Genomic DNA, 20,051 nt, shown 5'->3' with positions numbered 1-20,051 from the left:
TTTAGTAAATTTTATTTTTCAGCATGCTGAGCAGTTGTATCTAAGGATTTTCTTCTGTTTGTGAGTAGCTCTGAAGAGAAGTTTGCTGACACAAAAATAAACTGATCAAGGGGTGACAGATTGTACCTGACTGTTAAAATGTTCTTGAAGGCAAATAAACCAACTTTTCTGTCTTTCATCTTCCCTGAGATGAGGCTGCCAGTTCAGAGCCTGTGTTGCAGAGGACAAGAGTGATGTCTATATTTGGTATACTGTCAGATGAAACTGTAGTATATACTTGACTATTATTTCCAAGACTTCAACAAGAAGTCTTACTGTTTTAATGGCCATTGGGGTTCCTATACTAAATTTATATATTTATTCATTTCTAAACAGTGTGACTGAGGTACTTCAAGATTTAAAGATGTAACAGGCTGTATCAGAGATGTCTTCAGTGGGCAAATGATTCAGAAAGAAAGATATTTAACAATGCAACTTTTTTTTTTTTGTAACCATTTTTAAGGCCTGATTTTTTGTTTTGTTTTTGTTTTGCATTGTTTTTTTAATCTCTTATGGAACAGGTTTTAATATGTTCTCCATTTTTATTGCAAGTTTACTGTGTGGTTTGAAAACAATCCTCCTCGCAGGCAATTAAAAACTGGAAACAACGTTCCTCTGCAGCGTTTGGCCTTTTATTGTTGGTCTATGTGTGTTGTTTGCATTATATCCCAGTGCATCACTTTTCCTGTCATTTTGATTTCAGAATGGCCAGACTCCACTCATGTTGGCTGCTGAACAGGGCAATTTAGAAATTGTCCAGGAGCTTCTCAAGAAGGGAGCCAATTGCAACTTGGAAGATGCTGTAAGTATTAGTGCTTTATGTGATAACTAACAATAGAGGAAGGAAAAATATCAAGATGTAGGCAAATAAAAGGTATTTAGGTGAGTGTTGAGGGGAGGAGGAAAAAAAAAAAGGTGGAAAATGCTGACATATAAGAGAAATCTTATGTAAAATTGCTTCGCTCTGCCTTCCTTTGATTCAATTCCTCATAAAGAATGGGGGTATTTAAGATGTTTTAAATGTCTGAGGGTCTCTGCTGTATGCTGCTGCTGTTTCTCCTGGGAAGTTAGTACTAGGGAGCTGTAATAATAGGATTGGCAGTAGTTGCTGTGAAAAGATTGGCGGAATAGAGAAATACAGCATCAAAGATGAGTCCAAGTGATTTTTGTTTATCTTGGTGATGTTGTGGTATGCAGGGTTTTTTTCCTTCATTTTTATGTTTTTTTTTTTTCAATAAATATTGAGAGAGACTTTAGGTTAAAGGACTATTTTGGGTCAAAGTCAGAACAGCAGCAGAGAAGGGTTTCAGAGTTATGAGCTGTCTTCCTGTCTTTGCGAAAAAGGTTGATTCTAGGTGAGGGATGCCCAGAAAGGGTGAATAGGACGGAGGTATTGCTAAAGTTTTGAAAGGTCTGTACATTCCAATGAAGAGTGATAAACAGGAAAAGGTGGTTGCATGTGTTTTTGTTTGTTTGTTTTGTGTTTTTTGTTTTGTTTTTTTTTCCTTCACTTAATTCTGGCAGTATAGACTTGCAGGAAAAATAAGGTATGAAACCTGTCGTTAAAAAAAAAAAAAAAAAAAAAAAGAGAGAATTAAAAATAAGAGAGAAAGCAAATGTCTATTTTTGGAAACATCTGATTACATCTACTGCAAATGTTACAGTTCCTATACTTATGGGAAGAACATTTGCCATATAAAGTGCTCCTTTATTTATATGCGTATAGCACACCTGGTTTGAGCAGTGGATGGAAGGTAAGTGTAACGCAAGAGGAAATGTGTCTCTCATGAAGTGGTCATGAATCTAAGGAGCTGTGGCCCAAATTCCCGTGTGTTATGAACCCATTGGGTGCTGTCACCCACTGTGTGTGGAGACAGACCTCTGCTGTTTGTTGTGGCCTTTGTTGCCATCTTGTCCTCACCAAGAAGTTCTCAATGTCTTGACCTCATTCTCTAACCCTTTGTAGATGTTGTTTTCTCCATAATGTTTTTAAGAAGTTAACCTGCAATGAACTAAGGAGTTGTAGAGTGATGGATGTTGGGTAGGAGAGGAGATAACTGGAGGGGAGATTTGGAGTAGTTGTTGGTCTTGTGTATTTTTATGTGTATAACTGGCAGGTAATCTGTGAGTTTATAACTACTTTTTTATTTTAAAGGACAACTGTTTTAAGGAGCTGTGGATGTCCTAATGTGGGTTGAACACTTGAAAAACAAGGTAATTGTAGTGAAATATTGAATATCACTTAAATATCACTTTTTCCTTTTTCTAGGATAACTGGACAGCTCTTATTTCAGCAGCTAAAGAAGGACATGCAGCTATTGTGGCAGAGCTACTCAATTACAATGTCAGTTTGGAGCATCGGGATTTGGTATGTGTTGTCCTAGTGTAAAAATAAAATCGGTTTCCTTTTTTTAGCAAGAACAACAATTTTAGGAGTTGGAGATTTTCAGTAATGTAAACAAATGAAAGATATTTTCCTCTTGACTTGGTTTGCAACAAGCTAAACTGATTTTTTTTTTTTTTTTTTTTTTTTTTTTTTTCTCTCCTGGGTGTGGGAAGGTTGGCTCGTTGTTTTTGTTTTGTGGTGATGGCCTTTTTTTTAAAAGAAGTATTCTGGTAAAATAGATGTTATGTTTCCCCAGAAGATACGTGTCCATATTTACTTTTTCTCTGGTCAACTGTGATTATTCATAGAGCAGTCCTTGTTCTCAGTATCCTGGAATTTGTTTTCATTCATGCTGTCCAATTTTTTGTATAGGAAAGAGGGTGCTCTAGTCCAGTTCACCTAAAGAGCCACAGCTGTTGCTCACACTATTAGGAGGCTGGACACCTCTGAAGAGCTGCAGACTTCTCTCCATTGACTGGAGAGGGAACTGGGTACTTGCAAGGACCAATTTTGTTCTGCTTAAGTTAGAGTATGGAAAACCCGCCTGGACACCTTCCTGTGTAACCTCATCTAGGTGTTCCTGCTCCGGCAGGGGGATTGGACTAGATGATCTTTCGAGGTCCCTTCCAATCCCTAACATTCCCTGATTCTGTGAGTATATTCTCCCAAGTTTTGCATACAGAAAGAAATCAGTACTTTCATATGTGTACTTATTATTCATCCTACGTAAGTAGGATTACAACATTGCGTAGTCAGTCCTTACTATGTTTTGGGCTTGCAAAACAGTCTTAGGACAAATTCAAAATGAAATAAAAGTCACTAATTAGGTTTCTAGAGATTATTTTTCAGTTTTTACATTTCTTTGAATTGTGCTTGCCAGGGAGGATGGACTGCCCTGATGTGGGCATCATATAAAGGCCGAACCGAAGTAGCTAAATTGCTACTTGAGAAAGGAGCAAATCCAAACATCACAGGAATGGTAAGTTTTAGTCTTAAATGCCCTGTCCTCCCACTCCCAAATGTGTAAAGTCCTGAATTGTGCACTCGTCTTATTATCTTGATGAAATATTTTGCATTTTTTCAATATAACATCAGTCACTATATTTATGAAGGGATTGCTTTAATAATCTGTATGACAGTCACTTTTTTGATTAGTTTTATTATTAATTAAAGCAAATGAGTATAGCTCTTAATAAGATTCAAATTAGCAGTAGAGGAAATAATAGAAGAGATAAGTAGTGTATCTAATGCTGTTTGTATAACAACTGTCATTTTTCTGTGTCTGTAGAAATTAATGAAGTAACTAATATGTGCAATTTAGAAACAATTTAATTGTTTCATAATAGTTATTGAATGGGCTAGATCAGGGGTATAACATTTGTTATACATTCCTAAAATTACATTTGGCCCTTGGAAGGCAACTGTGAGGCTGATGTGGCCCCTGCTGAAAATAAGTTGGACACCCCTGGGCTAGATCATATAAATATGTACCATGCATGTTAGAGAGAATTAAAAACCTAAGATTTTGAGATTTATTTGACTTTATAAGCATTTTCTATTCAAGTATAGGCATTTTGAAACTGGAATGAGCAATTTGTTTATACTGTCAGCTCTTTGGTGTTTGAGGCGAGAGGGAACAGTCAGGGAAGAACATCAGTGACTTACCGCTCTGACTGTGGATTTCATCTGGTCTGCTTATGAAGCTTCTGCACGCGTGATGTGATTGATCTACGGTCCAAATTACTTAGGGATATTGGATAGCTGTCTGTTGCTTCTCTCTTACATTACAAATGTTTGTATCAAGATGAGGATGTGAATTTTTAAACCTTGTATAAGGAGTTACAAAACAAAATTGATTCAAAACAAGTAGATGTCTTCCTAGAGATCACCTAGACAGTGTGTTAGGCAAAAATTGATGCATAGTTAGATTTATTTTGGTATATTCTTTCTCCTTTATGTTTATTGTCCTTTGAAGCATCATGACCAATTATTCACGAAAAATAATTGAGTCTGATTTTATGTCTCCTTTTTTTTTTCCCTCATTCTAAGCAATACAGTGTTTATCCAATTATTTGGGCAGCAGGCCGGGGCCACTCAGACATAGTACATCTCTTACTGCAATATGGAGCTAAAGTGAACTGCTCTGACAAAGTAAGTTATATTTATATAATATTTAATTCATTTAATTGTTGATACATTTATTGTAAAAGTGAGTTTTATTAAAAAAATAAAAATCAAAGAGTTTTTGATTGGAAAAACACCCGCTTTTATATTTTGCCTGTGCGATTAGTCTTGGTGGGCTGGAGTAAGTCCTTATACTTGCAAGAGGTTTTTCCATACTATGCTGAAGATGGTCGTGAACATTTATTTCAGTGGAGAATATTTCTGTTTTCTAAGCTATTGGAAATCTTGCTATCCTGGGTTGCATAGAAAAATAATTCTTAAAGCTATCCTTATATCTTTGTAAAAACTAATGTAATAAAGCACAGGGTGAATACTAGATTGTAGGGAATACCAGGTAGAGAGAGCAATTTGATAGAATATTATAAATGCTTTTGCAGTATGGAACCACCCCACTGGTTTGGGCAGCAAGGAAAGGTCATTTGGAGTGTGTGAAATACCTGCTGCAAATGGGAGCTGATGTTGATCAAGAAGGAGCTGTAAGTAACTGTTCATTTTCCAGTGATAAAGTGTGGGTAGATATATGTGTGTCCTGTTTTATTTATGATACAAATACCAAGAAATACGTGAAAAAAGATTAAATGTTCATGTTTTAGCATATCACTTTCCAGGTATTTGCAAATGACACGTGAGGATTATTTAAACTTCTTTATGCCTTTTAATGAAAATATTACATAACTGGGGAGTTGTATTGACAGTTGACACACTGGTATGTAAAGTGTAAATTTTAATGAACATAAGTGAATTCAGGCTGTTTTTATCTGGAGGTTAATACTATCAAAATTCATTCCGTACCCAAAACAATACATCAAACAACTCTTTCCTCAGTGCTGTTAGAAAAGTAAATAAAATACAAAGCATCTTTTGCAAATAATAATGGCTGTTGTGCCTTTTCAGAAGTTGGAAAGTTTTTAGAAATTTTCAGCTGCATATTGATTTTAAATAAAACTGATTTTTGTTGTTGTTGCATAAGCCACTTAAAATGCTTGTCAAAATAAAATAAAGAGGACAACTTTTTGTATTCATATGATTATTTCAGGAGTTCTTCAAAAAACCTCCTTGTGAACGGTACTGGCAGACTTGGGTGCTCTGATAGTACTGTATTCCCATAACACAAGAAAATTATTTTACCATGTGTGTGACATTCAGGAGTTAAAATAACCTGATCTGAGCTTCACTGTTTGCATTTGAAGTGTTCTCTGCTGTAGAATTTCATTTATTTCTTTTTTAAAAAAAGTATAAGAAGTAGTGCACTTTAAAACATAAAACTGAAGTGATATATCTACATGGTTAAGAAAGTTGTGTAGGTGAGTGTTCTTTTGTTATTTAAACTGCTGATATAATGATGATGTCTATATCCTCTGTACAAAAAATTCTGTTGTTTTTGTTTGAAGAATTCTATGACTGCACTTATTGTAGCAGTGAAGGGTGGCTATACTGACTCAGTAAAAGAAATACTGAAAAGGAACCCAAATGTAAACTTAACAGATAAAGATGGAAACACAGCTTTGATGATTGCATCGAAGGAGGGACATACAGAAATCGTGCAGGATCTTCTTGATGCTGGAACTTACGTGAACATTCCTGATAGAGTGAGTAAATTTTCATCATTACTGTAGTTATATAATATATAATATATAATAAAATAATTATATATATTTAAATACCAGTGTATGCAAATTTGCGGGTATGTGATTTTTCTGGCTTTCTAATTTTTCTGCCACCTAGGGGTATTTTTATGTGTTGCTATTTTACAAGTATGTTAAGTGGCAAATGTTGCTGTGTGTGAAGGTAAACTACAGAAACTACTTTTTTTTCTTCGTTTGAGATTCTTGAATTGTGAGTTTCCGTAGGGCACGGAAATGATTTCTGGTTGTATATTTGTCTTATCTGTAATATAGTTAACTAACTTAGAGTTTTGGGCTGGGCTTTTTGTGTATTAATACATGGGGTAGTGCTGTTAAAATTGTAAAAAATCGGTATTATAAAAAAGCATATTTCATTCAGTGGCTGCCTTTATCTTTTATAACGAAACTTTTACTAGGGAAGGTGCACATATTAGAGGGCGGCTCCAGCTCTGGGTGCAGACGTGGATGTAACCGGTGAAAGGTGTGCGCTGTACCCCAGCTGCGGTTGCCTTGTTGGGGAGAGGCCTGTACCCAGTATGGGCAGTGACCAGCCTGTGAATCTGCTTGCCACCTATGCAGAGATTTATTTGGTTGCTTTTATAGGTACCTTGGACTGTCTGCAGTGTCCTCTTGATAGTCAGTTTTTCCTGAAAGGCAGGGGTTTTTTTTTTATAAATATTTTTTATAAATATCTTAGGGGTGGATGTCGAGAGGATGGGACCAAACTCCTTTCAGTGATGCCCATTGATAGGATGAGGGGGCAACAGGCACAGACTGAAGCACAGGAAGTTCCGTCTGAATATGGGGAGGAACTTCTTCACAGTGAGGGTGCCAGAACAGTGGAACAGGCTGCCCAGAGAGGCTGGGGAGTCTCCTTCTCTGGAGACATTCAAGACCTACCTGGACACATTCCCGTGCAATCTGCTTTGGGTGAACCTGCTTTAGGAGGTGGGTTGGACTAGATGATCTCCAGAGGTCCCTTCCAACCTCAACCATTCTGTGATTCTGTGAAATGTCAGCACTGCACCCTTGGGGCTGCAGGTTGTTAGGTATTAATAACTAAACTTAGGTCCCTTGGTCAAGATCAGTGTTTTAGTTTAGAGCACTAATACGGTTTTGAGGCTGAATTCCCATTCCCTAAATTGAGTTGCTTGGGTTTGCAAAGAAGAGAGGAAAACCTCCTAGTATTTGCCTCATAATTTTAAAAGAATTTAGGATGCATTTTCCTATATTTCAGGTGTCAACCTAGTACATTTCTTAGATAGTTATGTACTGAGCCGCAGTGTTGCATGTGACAACAAATTTGATCTCGGGGACATATCAAAGTAAAACTTTAAATGTTTAAGAAAATACATTTCAGTCTCCCTTCCTACTTCTCCTGTCACAAAATTCTACAACTGTCTGCATCCCTGTGGATTTAGGAAGGATAAATTACAGTTTTCAGTACAGCTGACTGTATTCCAAAACCACATAAAACAATGAGTACTCTTAGCTTCAGGTGCTAGAGTAGGCTTTGATAAGGAAAATATCTTGTTTTGCAGCCAGGTATGTAATGACCATGACTGACAGGGGATCTACTGCTACTGAGATTTCTAACTGAATTCCACAGCTGTGATTTAACTACACTTCTATTTGTTTTTCCTGTTTCATCATAAAAAAAAGTATTAGGTAGCTTCCGGATTTCATTTTCTGAAATTCTGACATATCCTTAAGTGTGTTAAATTCAGAAGCCTTATGCAGAATTGTAACTTTATTTTACGGATATACAACTCCATTTACAGCAGCAAAATATTTTTTCTTTCAATCAGTTTGAGATAAAATGGGCCTTTTGCTTTGCTTCTTTATAACAACATAGTGTACGTGAACAGGAATCAAAAAGAAGGATAAAATACTTCAGAATTATTGAAGTTCTTTTGTCAGCTGTGAAACATCTAAAGGGCACAGCCAACATTGTTCTCTGATTGTAAAGAGGTTATTAGTGTGAGTGGTTGGTCCTCCTGTGAACATAGAGAACAGCTGCATTTTTTCATATCCGTTATTAACTTGTGCTGTTTTTTTTTTTTCAAGATTGTGGTTTAAGCCGGACATAATTTTGAGGTGTTTGTTTTGCCATACATTTATAATATTTTGCCTCCTTGCAAAAAAAAAAAAAAAACAAGTGCAGTATTGTTTCTTCTATATAGCCGTCATTTGCAGAGAGAGAACTATTTTTTTATCTGTCTTTAAAATGAGTACAGATTACTGAATGTAAATAGGCATAATATATATTTAGAGGATGTAATTTATTCTCTGTTGCATTTTGTTTCGCTATTAATTCATCTTTAGTTTTCTTTCACCATTTTTCTAGAGTGGAGATACAGTACTGATCGGGGCTGTTAGAGGAGGTCATGTAGAAATTGTGAGGGCCCTGCTCCATAAATACGCTGATATAGACATCAGAGGTCAGGTAAGTACAACAATGTAAGTGTTAGAGTATAGGATGTGAATTTGAATACCAAACAGTTGTACCGTGTTTCTGAAAACAGGGCTTTAAAAACTTGCTCAGTCTGCTCTGTGGGAAAGTCAGATTCCCATCAAACAATACAACTATATCATGTTGCTGTGCAGTTTTTAAGATATAAGACATGTATAATTGTAATGACTTGTTAAGCAGCATTTTTTTTCAGTTAATTTGTGTAATGGTTGAAAAGCAAAGGATGTGAATTTAAAAGGATGAAATACTTTTAAAACTCCTTGATATTATTTTAAACTTGATATCAATATATTAAAATACATTACCCCTGAGATAACATGTGTTGTCAGTTCTGTTAGCCAGTTCTGTCAGTGTGCTTGGTTGGTTCTTCTCTCCTTCACTAACGTTCCTTCTTGCCTTAAACAGTCTTGTCAGTGTTTTCCATATTTTCTACCTACACCTTCTTTCTTTTTTTGTCCTTTGATTAAGGTATTGTTTTTTTCTTCTACTGAAAGCTCTGTTACTCGGCACAGTACTTGTTTTTATTGTTACATTCAGCTTGATTTCTTTTTCTTGAAGCTATTCAAATCACTCTGCTAGCAGACACGTGTTCTGCCGAGTGTGAACACAGCTAGTCACTGAGAGCTGCAACGATTTAGTGCCTGCTGTCCATGCAGAGCCTCTTAGAGAAGCCGAGAAGCTTTTAGTTTAGAGAAAAAGTAGCGTTTGGATCTCTTCCTCTAACCTGCTGTCGGAAACCTGGAATTGTGTGTCTCAGATTCTTGCTGACATGGGTCTGAAAATCTGGAGTTCTTTGCCATCATGGTATGACCAGGGCAATACAGAAACAGCAAGAGGACTCAACCTCCTCAGGGACAGGGAGGCTTGTGACTTGTGGCAGTGTGAGTGTATCTGTCCAGCCATTCGCTGGGGTTAATCTACAGAACATGTTTGTGGCCTTGTTGGCCCAGCAGGAGTGAGCACCATCAGAGGAAGATTCTGGCTGTCTGCTACTTGTGTACTACTTAGATTGGGTAGCACTTCCCTCCTTTGCCCTGAACTGTATTTGCTGTATTGTGTGCTGTTTCCAATATAGTGGTTGTATTTTATATACAGTTTTTGAAGTTAATCCGATGGAGTGAAAGTACATTTAACATGTGATACTTTTTTTTTTTTTTAGGATAATAAAACTGCTTTATATTGGGCAGTTGAGAAAGGAAATGCTACAATGGTGAGGGATATCTTGCAATGCAACCCTGATACTGAAACATGTACAAAGGTAACTCTTAGAATGTTGTTGAGGACATAATTTGCTTTGTTTAATGTCTGTATGTGACATTAAGAACGGAATAGCGAATTCTGATTTTTTGAAGTGTGGGTACTTTGCATGCTGTAAAAACAAACAAACCAAAAGCCAAACCAAAACCAAGTAACAAACCCAAAAGACTCCACAAACCAAAAAATTTAACCGACTACAACAAAACAAGAAACCTCACCAAAAAAACCCAAACCCACATTAAAAAAAACCCTCATTTTTTTCTGAAATACAGATTTTTTTTTTCAGCGATTTTAATGTTATCTTTATTGATAAGCATCACCTACTATTATACTAAAACTTAGTAGTAGAGAATGTGTGGACATTGACATGACCAGTAATATGGAGTAGAGAGTGGCTGCTACTGGAAAGTGAGGGAAGAGGCTTCTGATGTTGCTAAGTTGAGACCTCCAGTTTTTGGGGTTCTTTTGCATGTGTGGGAATTAAATAAAACAGAGGAAGTAGTATGTACAGCAGTGAATTAGTCTGAGACTCTTCTCAGATACCTTGTATGATATCTGAATTTTTTCTCTCTCTGATGTCATTAACAGAAATGTATTTTACACTCATATTTTGCTCTGTGTTTATAATTGATCTAGAATATAGGGCCTGTGATATTTTTTCAAGAACCTATGCACTGAAGTGTTGCTGCTTGCACAGAAATGAAAATTCTCTTTTAAAGTTTGGAATTTGTTTCATAACAATATCACTTGTGTTTGCTTGGTTTTGAGTATACCAGGAAAATTTTTATTACTAGGCCTACTTTTCTTTTTTTAGGATGGAGAAACACCACTTATAAAGGCAACCAAGATGAGAAATATTGAAATAGTAGAGCTTCTTCTGGACAAGGGAGCTAAAGTCTCTGCTGTAGACAAGGTAAATAGTATTTCTTTGTTTACTTCAGTATATTTAATAATTTTAGTTTTGCAGCAGAATTTTGTAGTGAGCTGTCAAGGCTAAAACAGGAAGAGAGCTTCTCATATGCTTAATCATCAAATAGACCAGAATACTTAAATGCTTAATTTCCCATATGCTTCATAATTAAATAGATCAGAATACTTAAATGTAAGTTTATTCCCACTGTTAAGATTTTGGGTTTTTGTTTGTATTAGACTGCTTTCAGTAATACGAAAAGAGGAAATTCTAGGTGAGGAATAAGAATTCCACAGATAAAAATACTGATTCTTAATACACTTGAAAAAGAGTGTAGAGAATGGTTGTTATTTGTCGCTGATGTTTGGTTTTGATTAATAACCATTAAACTAAGCAGTGCCAAAGACAAACACAATGGTTTGTTGCTGTTCTCTTACACGTTACCTACTTTTATAGTAAACCATTTAAATACAGGAATATTTATTTGATACTTTTTTAACCTTTTAGTATCATATTTAGGGCAAATAAGTGATAATGTTGATATAATAAGGAAACTTCTAACAGCTTTTTGGAGAAGTCTGAGCAGACACTGAAATAATTCTAACACAGAGTATCTCTTATTCTGAACAAGTCCCTGAATTTGCCAGTAGACATTTATAAATAGAAACTACATTTTTCATGAACCTTGAAATAAATGTTTAAGAAAGAAGGTAGTACCTTGGATTTAGCATTATAAGAACTGCCTTTCACGTGTCTTATCTGAAACCTTTGTAATGCTTCTCTGGGGGAAAAAAACCACTTGCTAGATGGCATTAACGTTGTTGAGACTACCTTAAGATATATTTAAAGTAAACAGTGCATCTGAAACAATTTGGAACATATTGTCTATTCATAATAGTTGGAATTCATGTTAGATATTACTGGTTTGTTGCTTAATTGCAGAAAGGAGATACTCCTCTTCATATCGCCATTCGTGGAAGAAGTCGTAAACTTGCCGAGCTGCTCTTAAGAAATCCAAAGGATGGTAGATTGCTTTATAGACCCAACAAAGCGGGAGAAACACCTTACAATATTGACTGTAGCCACCAGAAGAGTATTTTAACACAGATATTTGGAGCCAGTAAGTATAAGTATTTATATTTTCCTCAGATCTGAACCCAGACTGATGAAAACTGAGCATTTTTTTAATGACATGAATGATTAATTGAATAATCTCCTATATTATTTTTAATCACTTGCATATTGAGAATCGAGTTTATTCAATTCTGTGTCAGAAAGTCATAACTGTTTAGTTTAACATTGCAACTAATGGGAAAGATTTAAAAATGCATGTTGGCAAAAAAATTTGTTATTCTAAAATACCAATAAAGGTCAAACATACCTTTTATTTTTGACCCTTACCTGTTGACATTGGATACTGTGCAACTTCTGTTGACCGTTTGTTTTTATTTAGATCTTCCTTATGTAGTAATTATTTTCTTTAACCTGCTGTGATTTTTGGATTTTAAGTCTCTTGTGGTAAGTTCTCATAGTCTGGATAATTACCTAACATTTATGTGGTTTATTTACCTTTGAACAAGAACGTACCAATAATAACAACTATTATATGAAAGGAATATGTATAAATAGGTGAGCCCATCATAATTTTAGGTATGAAAATTGCCATATTGAAAAGATTTCTTAAAGCAAAGTTCTGTAACATGGTATTTGTATTACAGGACACTTGTCTCCCACGGAATCTGACGGGGACATGCTGGGCTATGACCTGTACAGCAGCGCTTTGGCTGATATTCTGAGTGAACCAACCATGCAGCCGCCAATCTGTGTGGGCTTATATGCACAGTGGGGAAGTGGAAAATCTTTCCTGCTCAAGAAACTGGAAGGTAAAATTTGATTTAGCCTTTTCTGTAGGTTCAAATCCACCTATGAAAAGCGTCACATGGGAATTACTGGTTTTTGCGACATCTGTTGGTCCATGTAGTGTAGGATTTAAATTTCAGCATGGTCTGTTCATCTGTAGGTTGCTTTGTTCATTTATACAATGTCAAGACGATCTTTAAATGTTGCTGTCTGTTGTCCTGTGTCCTGCAGCTGTGAATCCTCCCTTCAGGTACTGCTGAAATGCCCCTTGCCGGGGGGGGGTTTGTGGCAAGTCACTCTTTTGCTGCAGTCATCCTACCTTTCTTTTTTTGTTTGTTTGTAAGTTTGAGAACAAATTTGAGGCTGTTAACATTATTTTTTCCTGTAGTGCATTTTCTCTGCACCTGGTTTTCTTCCCTGTTCCCCTTATTTACTTTGAGCGTTTTGAACTTTCTGAAATGACATGGGAAAGCAAATGCAGTATATGAGGAGAGTCCTTATTTTTTGCAGTGGAAATAGGCATCATATTTACAGTTTCAGCTTTTTCTAACAAAGGATGTTTTTCTGAGATGTTTCAGTATAATTCAAAAATATGTTTACCAATCTTGTTATTTCTTACTTTCTGTGATTTCTGTGTTTTGAAAAGCTGTATTGGTTAAAACGTGACGTCTCTGCATTCATTTTGTTCACCTCATGCCCCATGATATAAAAAGCAGGGTGTATTTTTGGCTGTGATATTTATTGTTGATGAACTCTTACGTTTTTGCATGGCTTTTTCAGTATTTTCTTCCTGTTCCTCGTTGATCTTTTTATTCTGGATTGTGTATTTAATGTTTTTTATTCAACAGATACTAAATAAATTTCTTCAGGGCTTTCTGTTTGAGGAAATACGAAGCAACAAACAGAAATGAATACTGAAGCCTTTACATTTCACTTTTGTATCTGACTATTTGAGTAACATGGTCCAGATTTCAATGATGGAAGTTTTTGGGGCTGGGGTTTTTTTGACAGATACAGTGGGTTTATTTTACTTGGCATGATAAAATATGTTTTTAACTTTTGAAAGAGGGTAGGGAATGGCATGGATTTTAATATGCCTTTGAAAGTAGATGATTGGCAGAAAACGGTGCTAGTATTTTGTATTTAAATGGTTTCATTCATTGCATGGACAAAAACTTAGGGTTTTACACTAATGCTTGAAGAAGAATTCAATCATCATTGTCTTTTTGAATCAGTAATATGGAAAGTTATACAGTCTAGTCAAAAAGTGTTTATTTTCAAAGATGAGGACCACTAATAATAGCTTTTTTGCTTTCTGTTCTAGAATGATTTACCACGTTAACTGCTCTTTGTCCTTTTGTTTTAGATGAAATGAAGACTTTCGCAGGACAGCAAATCGAACCTCTGTTTCAGTTCTCCTGGCTTATTGTGTTCCTCACACTCTTGCTGTGCGGAGGTTTGGGTTTATTGCTCGCTTTCACAGTGGATGCAAAGCTTGGAATAGCAGTGTCGCTCAGCTTATTAGCAGTTCTCTACATTTTCTTTAGTAAGTTGTATATGACATTTGTGGAGGTTTTTATCTATTTTTGGAATTCAGTATTGTTTTGTAGGCGTTCTTTCTGATTCAGGAAAAAATACTAAGTGGTTTTGGAAAAAAATAGGAACCCTTCAAACCCTTTCCTTGTATTTTGCATGTCATTTGTGAGAGGTCATTCTTGAAAGCAAAGAAGAATTTTATATTTTAAATTAGTTATGTTATTCTTACCATTTCCATTTTTAACTGTAGCTGTGAAAAGTTCTCATCCAACTCCTTTTATGCAACTCCATGCCTTATGTGTTCAAACTTCATGGTTCTTGCAGTTGTGAACATTGACTAAAATATAGCTATAACATCCATTTTCATTTCTCATTTTTTAGCTGTAATTTACTTTGGTGGCCGAAGAGAAGGTGAGAGCTGGAACTGGGCCTGGGTATTAAGTACAAGGTTGGCAAGACATATTGGATATTTAGAGTTGCTTCTGAAACTCATGTTTGTGAACCCACCAGAATTACCAGAGCAAACCACTAAAGCTTTACCTGTCAGGTTAGTTATTTCGTTTGTGTACTCTTGATTTAATAATTCAGATTCACTCTGATGCTTAAACTCTGCCTGTTATGTGCATGTTTATCTTCCTATGAAAAGTTGTTGAGATTCCTGTTTGAAAAACAGTAGCCCTAGAAGATGGTGTGAAATTTTTCAGTGTGAAGTAGGTATTGTTTTCAAGAAAAATTCTGTGCCAAAGTTGGTGAAGTTACTACTTTTTAATATTAGGGGTTTTGGCGATCATACTACTAAAAATCAGTAACAGACAAAGTAAGAATTTACTTTTCTGGTATAGTTACTGTGCATTACATTTAATGCTTGTTTCACTGATTACTTCTGTTAAGGTCTCTTTTCTTGGTTGTCTTCCCCTGCCCCTGTAAGCAAACCATCAGACTGCCAGAGCTTCTAGTTTACCTGAAAGCAAGAAAATTTATGCCGTGTGTTTTATGGTTTTGTTTACTCCTGTTGTTCAGAGGCTTGTATTTGAGCCTCACGGTGATTTTGTGTGGTCGTGTTCTTCTGTATTTTTTTTTATCCTCCATAAATATTTGAAAATGGCTCAGAATACATTTAAAAAAAAATACTTCTCAGTATAATGTTTTGGCATCAGAAAGATATTTTTGTTTTTACTGCTATCTGAGGTGCCATTAGTGATGTGATCATTTTTAAGAAATCAAGTTTTGGAATAGGAAGTGGGGCAAAGAAGAGATTGATAACAGGAGAAGAAATAAAGAAAGAAATACCTAAATTCCTAAAAAAATAAATATTTAAGTGTTTTACATTTTGTGCCACTTGAAAAAAGTTTCATCTGCAGAAATGCAGATTTTTGTTTTGGTTACCAAACAATATTTGAAACTTTCTAAAGTATAAAAACATATATATTTTTTTTCTCTTTCAGATTTTTGTTTACGGACTACAATAGACTGTCCAGTGTAGGTGGAGAAACTTCATTGGCTGAGATGATTGCTACCCTGTCTGATGCATGTGAAAGGGAATTTGGTTTCTTAGCAACAAGGCTATTTCGAGTTTTCAAGACAGAAGATACACAAGGTTTTTATTACCTAAATGACATTTCCGATTATTCCATTTCAATGCACTGTTATCAGGGGTGGTAGATGCCCCATCCCTAGGAACATGCAAGGTTCTGTTTTTCAAGTTATAAGCTCTTTTTAGAAACTGGGAGCCACGCAGAAATTCATACAGAAGGGCAGACCTTTTTCCGTTTTTTGGAGAGAAAAATGCCCTGTTTTCTTTGCTCATCTTGTTTTGGTTCTTTTTTTTTTTTTTTTTTTTTTTAGTATTATAAAGGAGTGTCTTCTGTGAAGTATAGTTTTCAGAAGTGTCAATGGAAGTGGTTTTTTTCACATGTGGCATTGTATTTTTTTTATAGCAATTAAGTCATTTTGTCCAAGTCAGTTAGAGGAAAAGTATCCTTTTATGTCCTGGGAAGAGCAGTTTCTGTTTCGTTCAATAGGTTTTTATTCAGAGCTTTTATGAGTGACCATTATTTATTCTTGGAAATAATAAATGTTTGGAACGTGTTGGTCCGAACTTATAAATGGCTTTGATCAGTGCTGGTGAGACAGAACAAAATACTCTGACTTGATCCAAATGGAACAAATTTTTCTCTTGTCACATCTGCAGATTTAGGAAAAAATATGCAGAACAGAGTATGATACTGTAAGGAAAGGGAGTTATTGAGGACTTAATTCTCCTTTGAGCTCAGTTTCAGTCAGTTCTTTCTCATTGCTTTTTGACCTTTACCACAAATTGAGGTATCTGTTAGATGCTGTCTCCTCTCACAAAGTGAGATGTTTAGTCTCTCTTGTCTTGCAGAGGGTGAAAAAAACATTCCATGTGCTGAACACAGCTTACTCTTCATTGTTCTTTCTCAGATTCACTGTTATTTATGAAAGTGATATGTGGAGTCTGTCACCCTTATTTCCATATTGGATGTTCTCCAGTTCTTTTCCTTAACCTCAGTGGAACAGCTTTGATGCTGTAGTTCCTCCTGAAGTAAGGCTTGACTTAGAGAATGGCAGTGTAGTGCTGCCTTCTTGTGATTATTTGCAGTAATCATGTTTCCCCTTCCTTTGTAATCTTATCTTCTGTTCCTTATAAACTTCCTTAACAGCTCTGTTGCCTTCCAGCTCTGTTGTTGCTGTAGTGTCTTCTGGATAATCTTGCATATCTTCTGGTTGTCTCTAGATGTTTGTAGGTTTAGGGTCATAGGGTTTGGTTTTTTTTTTTGTCTCTAGATGTTCACAGAAATTCCATACAGGCTTCTTTTTAGCCTCCTTCAATTTTACTTAGGTCTGTAAGCTTGCAGACAATTGCCATTTCATTGTTGATGATTCCTAAGTCTCTCTCTAATCCAGTTCTCTCTCCTTCTAGATAGAGGAGCTTACATCTCTACTTCAAAATGTCGAGAACTGGATGTAATTATAACTGAGTTGGTATTTTTCTCTTCTTGCCCCTCACTGCCGTCATTGTGCATTGCTCTTGCTTTGTCCTGCATCACAATCCTTTCTGTCATGTATGTCAGTAATGTGAAGGACCTTTGTGGCTCATACCCCAGTCAATAAGATCAAACACAGCCTGCGTATAAAACTTGGATATTCTTTCCACCTAGCATATTTAAAATTTGATTTTTCCATTCCACTTCAAATGTTGATTTTTAGCTGTCATCATTTTGCATCAGATTATTCCTATGCTGTGTTCTTTGGCACTGATTAAGTGTTGAATTTCTCTGCTGTACAGATTCCGAAGGCAGAGGCTGCTCCTTTGGAAAAAAAGCTATTTCTTTGGTCATTGCTTTAGCCGTGCTAACCTCCAACTGCAGTATTCCGTTGTCTCTTCCTTGGCAATCCAGTTGAAGTCAGGTGGTTTCTGTTCTCTTCTGAGGCTCTTGTGATCTGCCCAAATCATGCACACTCCTGTCCTCCCTGGTTTGTGCGTGTTTTAATGTATAAGAAAGGATCGTCTCGGGTTGGAGCTTGCAATTTTGATACAGTTCTCCGATGGCACCATTACTATTAGACTATGTAAATATCCTGATTTGGTTTAAAACCGAGTAGTTTCCATACTGTTTTCCTAAGATTTACTTGCATAAGTACAATTTGCTGAGATGTTCACAGAAGGGATGATACTAATGATATGATATTTAATAAAGGTCATTTCCATCTACTGCGGATTTCTTGAAACAAGGGAAATAAACTGAAGGTTAAAGGAATATCCCTGCTTCATGATTTCCAAGAATTTTGGCGAATTTAGATGATTTTTTTTCCCTTTTGTTACTGGATGGTAACACTGCAGTAACCTTTTGTGCAAGTTAGTGTTTTATGGAAAGTATGCAAATTACAGACTTTGTACTCAGCTGTAGCCTCAATTTACATTCATTTTAACAGCAGATACTTGTTTCCTAGGTAAAAAGAAATGGAAGAAAACTTGCTGTCTCCCATCCTTCGTGATTTTCCTGTTCATATTGTCTTGTGTTGTTTCTGCGATTGCCCTGCTGGCAATTTTTAATGTAGAACCAGCCAACATGACAGTGAATGTTATCCTTATATCAGTTACCTGTGTTGTTGGTTTGGCCTTTGTCTTGAATTGTCGCACCTGGTGGCAAGTTATGGATTCAGTTTTGAATTCTCAAAGAAAACGTCTTCACAATGCTGCCTCCAAGCTTCACAAGTTGAAAAGTGAGGGATTCATGAAGGTAAGCCTTTATAGGAATTGACCATTAAAAGAATTGAAACTAAACCTCAGACCTGTAGCATTCTTAAGATGGAGTGGCATTTATTTAATCAGGCCAAGTCTCACAACATTAGAATGAGCCTTGGTGAGTTTTTACTGAAGGGAACACTTCTGTTCCACAGGTAATTTTGCTTAGTGTATGAGATCTGTCTGCTCAACCAGGAATGTTAATTTTGGATTAAATTTTCAGTTTCTAACTGTCTTTTTTTTTGATGGAAGGAATGTACTAGTAAAACAATTGTTCTAAATGGTCAGTATTTAGTAAAAGCTTAGTTTAGATCATAAGATTAGAAAGAACAACTTTTAAAATATTCTAGAGGTGAAAAACCAAGTCTAACTTTGGCAGTCTGCAAGAAAGGAATGATAGCACTGAAAAACCATTCCAAAACAGTTGACATATTAAATCAAAAAGGATAGAAAATACTGTTGTTTGGCTGAGTTTTATGTAACCTGATAAAAAATGTACCCTTCAGGCTGTCAGCGAATATCCTGTATGCTCCTATTTGAAGATAAACTTTAGCATCATGATGGTTACTCCTGTAGATCATAGCAGGTAGCTTGTAGAAGAAAATGTTGTGCAAATATTTTTTGTAGCGCAGAAGACCTTATCTGTGTCTTGTCACTGTGTTTCCTGACAATTTTTTTTGAGTGGTATTTATCTGGCATAACTTCCAGCATTTAGGAGTTAGTTTCACCCTTTGAAATGGAAGGAGAGAAGTGGGTATTTCTGGACAGTTACTCATATGACTTGGGTCGTCTGATTCTAGTGGTGAATAGATGGTATTTTAACGTCTACCTGTTACTTGCTGAGATTAGGGCAAGTGAATTCCTCTTTTGCTTCTATATTAAGGGTAGTCGTTAAAGTTGTAACTTGATGTTGAAAACCTCATCTTTTAAGTTTTCAGAATGCGTATCCTGAATAGGAATGACTGAACCTTAGAGTAATAGGGTAGTCTGTTTGACTAGAAGGCAGATTGAACTTTTTAGTGTAGACTTTATGCAAAGCAACTTTTGAGGATTAGCTGAAGCTATAAATACTCTTTTATTTACTCTAGAAATACTGATTTACAGTACAAACATATTACTTTCTTTTAAAATAACATTATAATGGAATTTAAATAAGGAGAGTTTGTTACATTAAAGTGGAATATGCAGTTCTGCTGTACATTTTTGCGCAAATAGGAAATTAAAATTTTGGAAATTATATGCATTTTTGTGAGTTTTAAGTGTTCTAGACATGTCTTTTCCTTATTTGCTTTTCATTTTTATAGGTTTTGAAATGTGAAGTGGAACTAATGGCCAAAATGGCAAAAACCATTGATGGCTTCACTCAGAACCAGACAAGGCTCGTTGTAATTATTGATGGATTGGATGCTTGTGAGCAGGACAAAGTTTTACAGATGCTTGATACTGTGAGTTGGGTCATTTTGTAAATGTGTTCTCTGCATCATCTCTTCCATAGATGAGCTCAGATATCTACA

The 20,051-nt window shown here is 35.8% G+C and overlaps 1 protein-coding gene across 3 annotated transcripts in view; it reads left to right on the top strand.

The window, feature by feature from the left end:
* Positions 1-20,051, top strand: part of KIDINS220 (kinase D interacting substrate 220) — a 75,129-nt gene that overhangs the window by 11,961 nt on the left and 43,117 nt on the right. For all 3 annotated transcript variants that reach the window (XM_082047547.1, XM_082047546.1, XM_082047545.1), the window contains exons 3-18: positions 743-841; positions 2,309-2,407; positions 3,306-3,404; positions 4,475-4,576; positions 4,987-5,085; positions 6,001-6,198; positions 8,582-8,680; positions 9,867-9,965; positions 10,779-10,877; positions 11,817-11,994; positions 12,593-12,757; positions 14,101-14,280; positions 14,652-14,817; positions 15,716-15,867; positions 18,243-18,532; positions 19,842-19,982. In XM_082047547.1, the coding sequence (XP_081903673.1) occupies positions 743-841; positions 2,309-2,407; positions 3,306-3,404; positions 4,475-4,576; positions 4,987-5,085; positions 6,001-6,198; positions 8,582-8,680; positions 9,867-9,965; positions 10,779-10,877; positions 11,817-11,994; positions 12,593-12,757; positions 14,101-14,280; positions 14,652-14,817; positions 15,716-15,867; positions 18,243-18,532; positions 19,842-19,982 (2,265 nt within the window). The remainder of the gene's footprint in view (positions 1-742; positions 842-2,308; positions 2,408-3,305; positions 3,405-4,474; positions 4,577-4,986; positions 5,086-6,000; positions 6,199-8,581; positions 8,681-9,866; positions 9,966-10,778; positions 10,878-11,816; positions 11,995-12,592; positions 12,758-14,100; positions 14,281-14,651; positions 14,818-15,715; positions 15,868-18,242; positions 18,533-19,841; positions 19,983-20,051) is intronic.

This window comes from Streptopelia decaocto (genome assembly GCF_964273445.1).
Source record: "Streptopelia decaocto genome assembly, chromosome: 3".
Taxonomy (NCBI): domain Eukaryota; kingdom Metazoa; phylum Chordata; class Aves; order Columbiformes; family Columbidae; genus Streptopelia; species Streptopelia decaocto.
The sequence above is the reverse complement of the archived record's forward strand: the minus strand, read 5'-3'. Positions and strand labels throughout refer to the sequence as shown.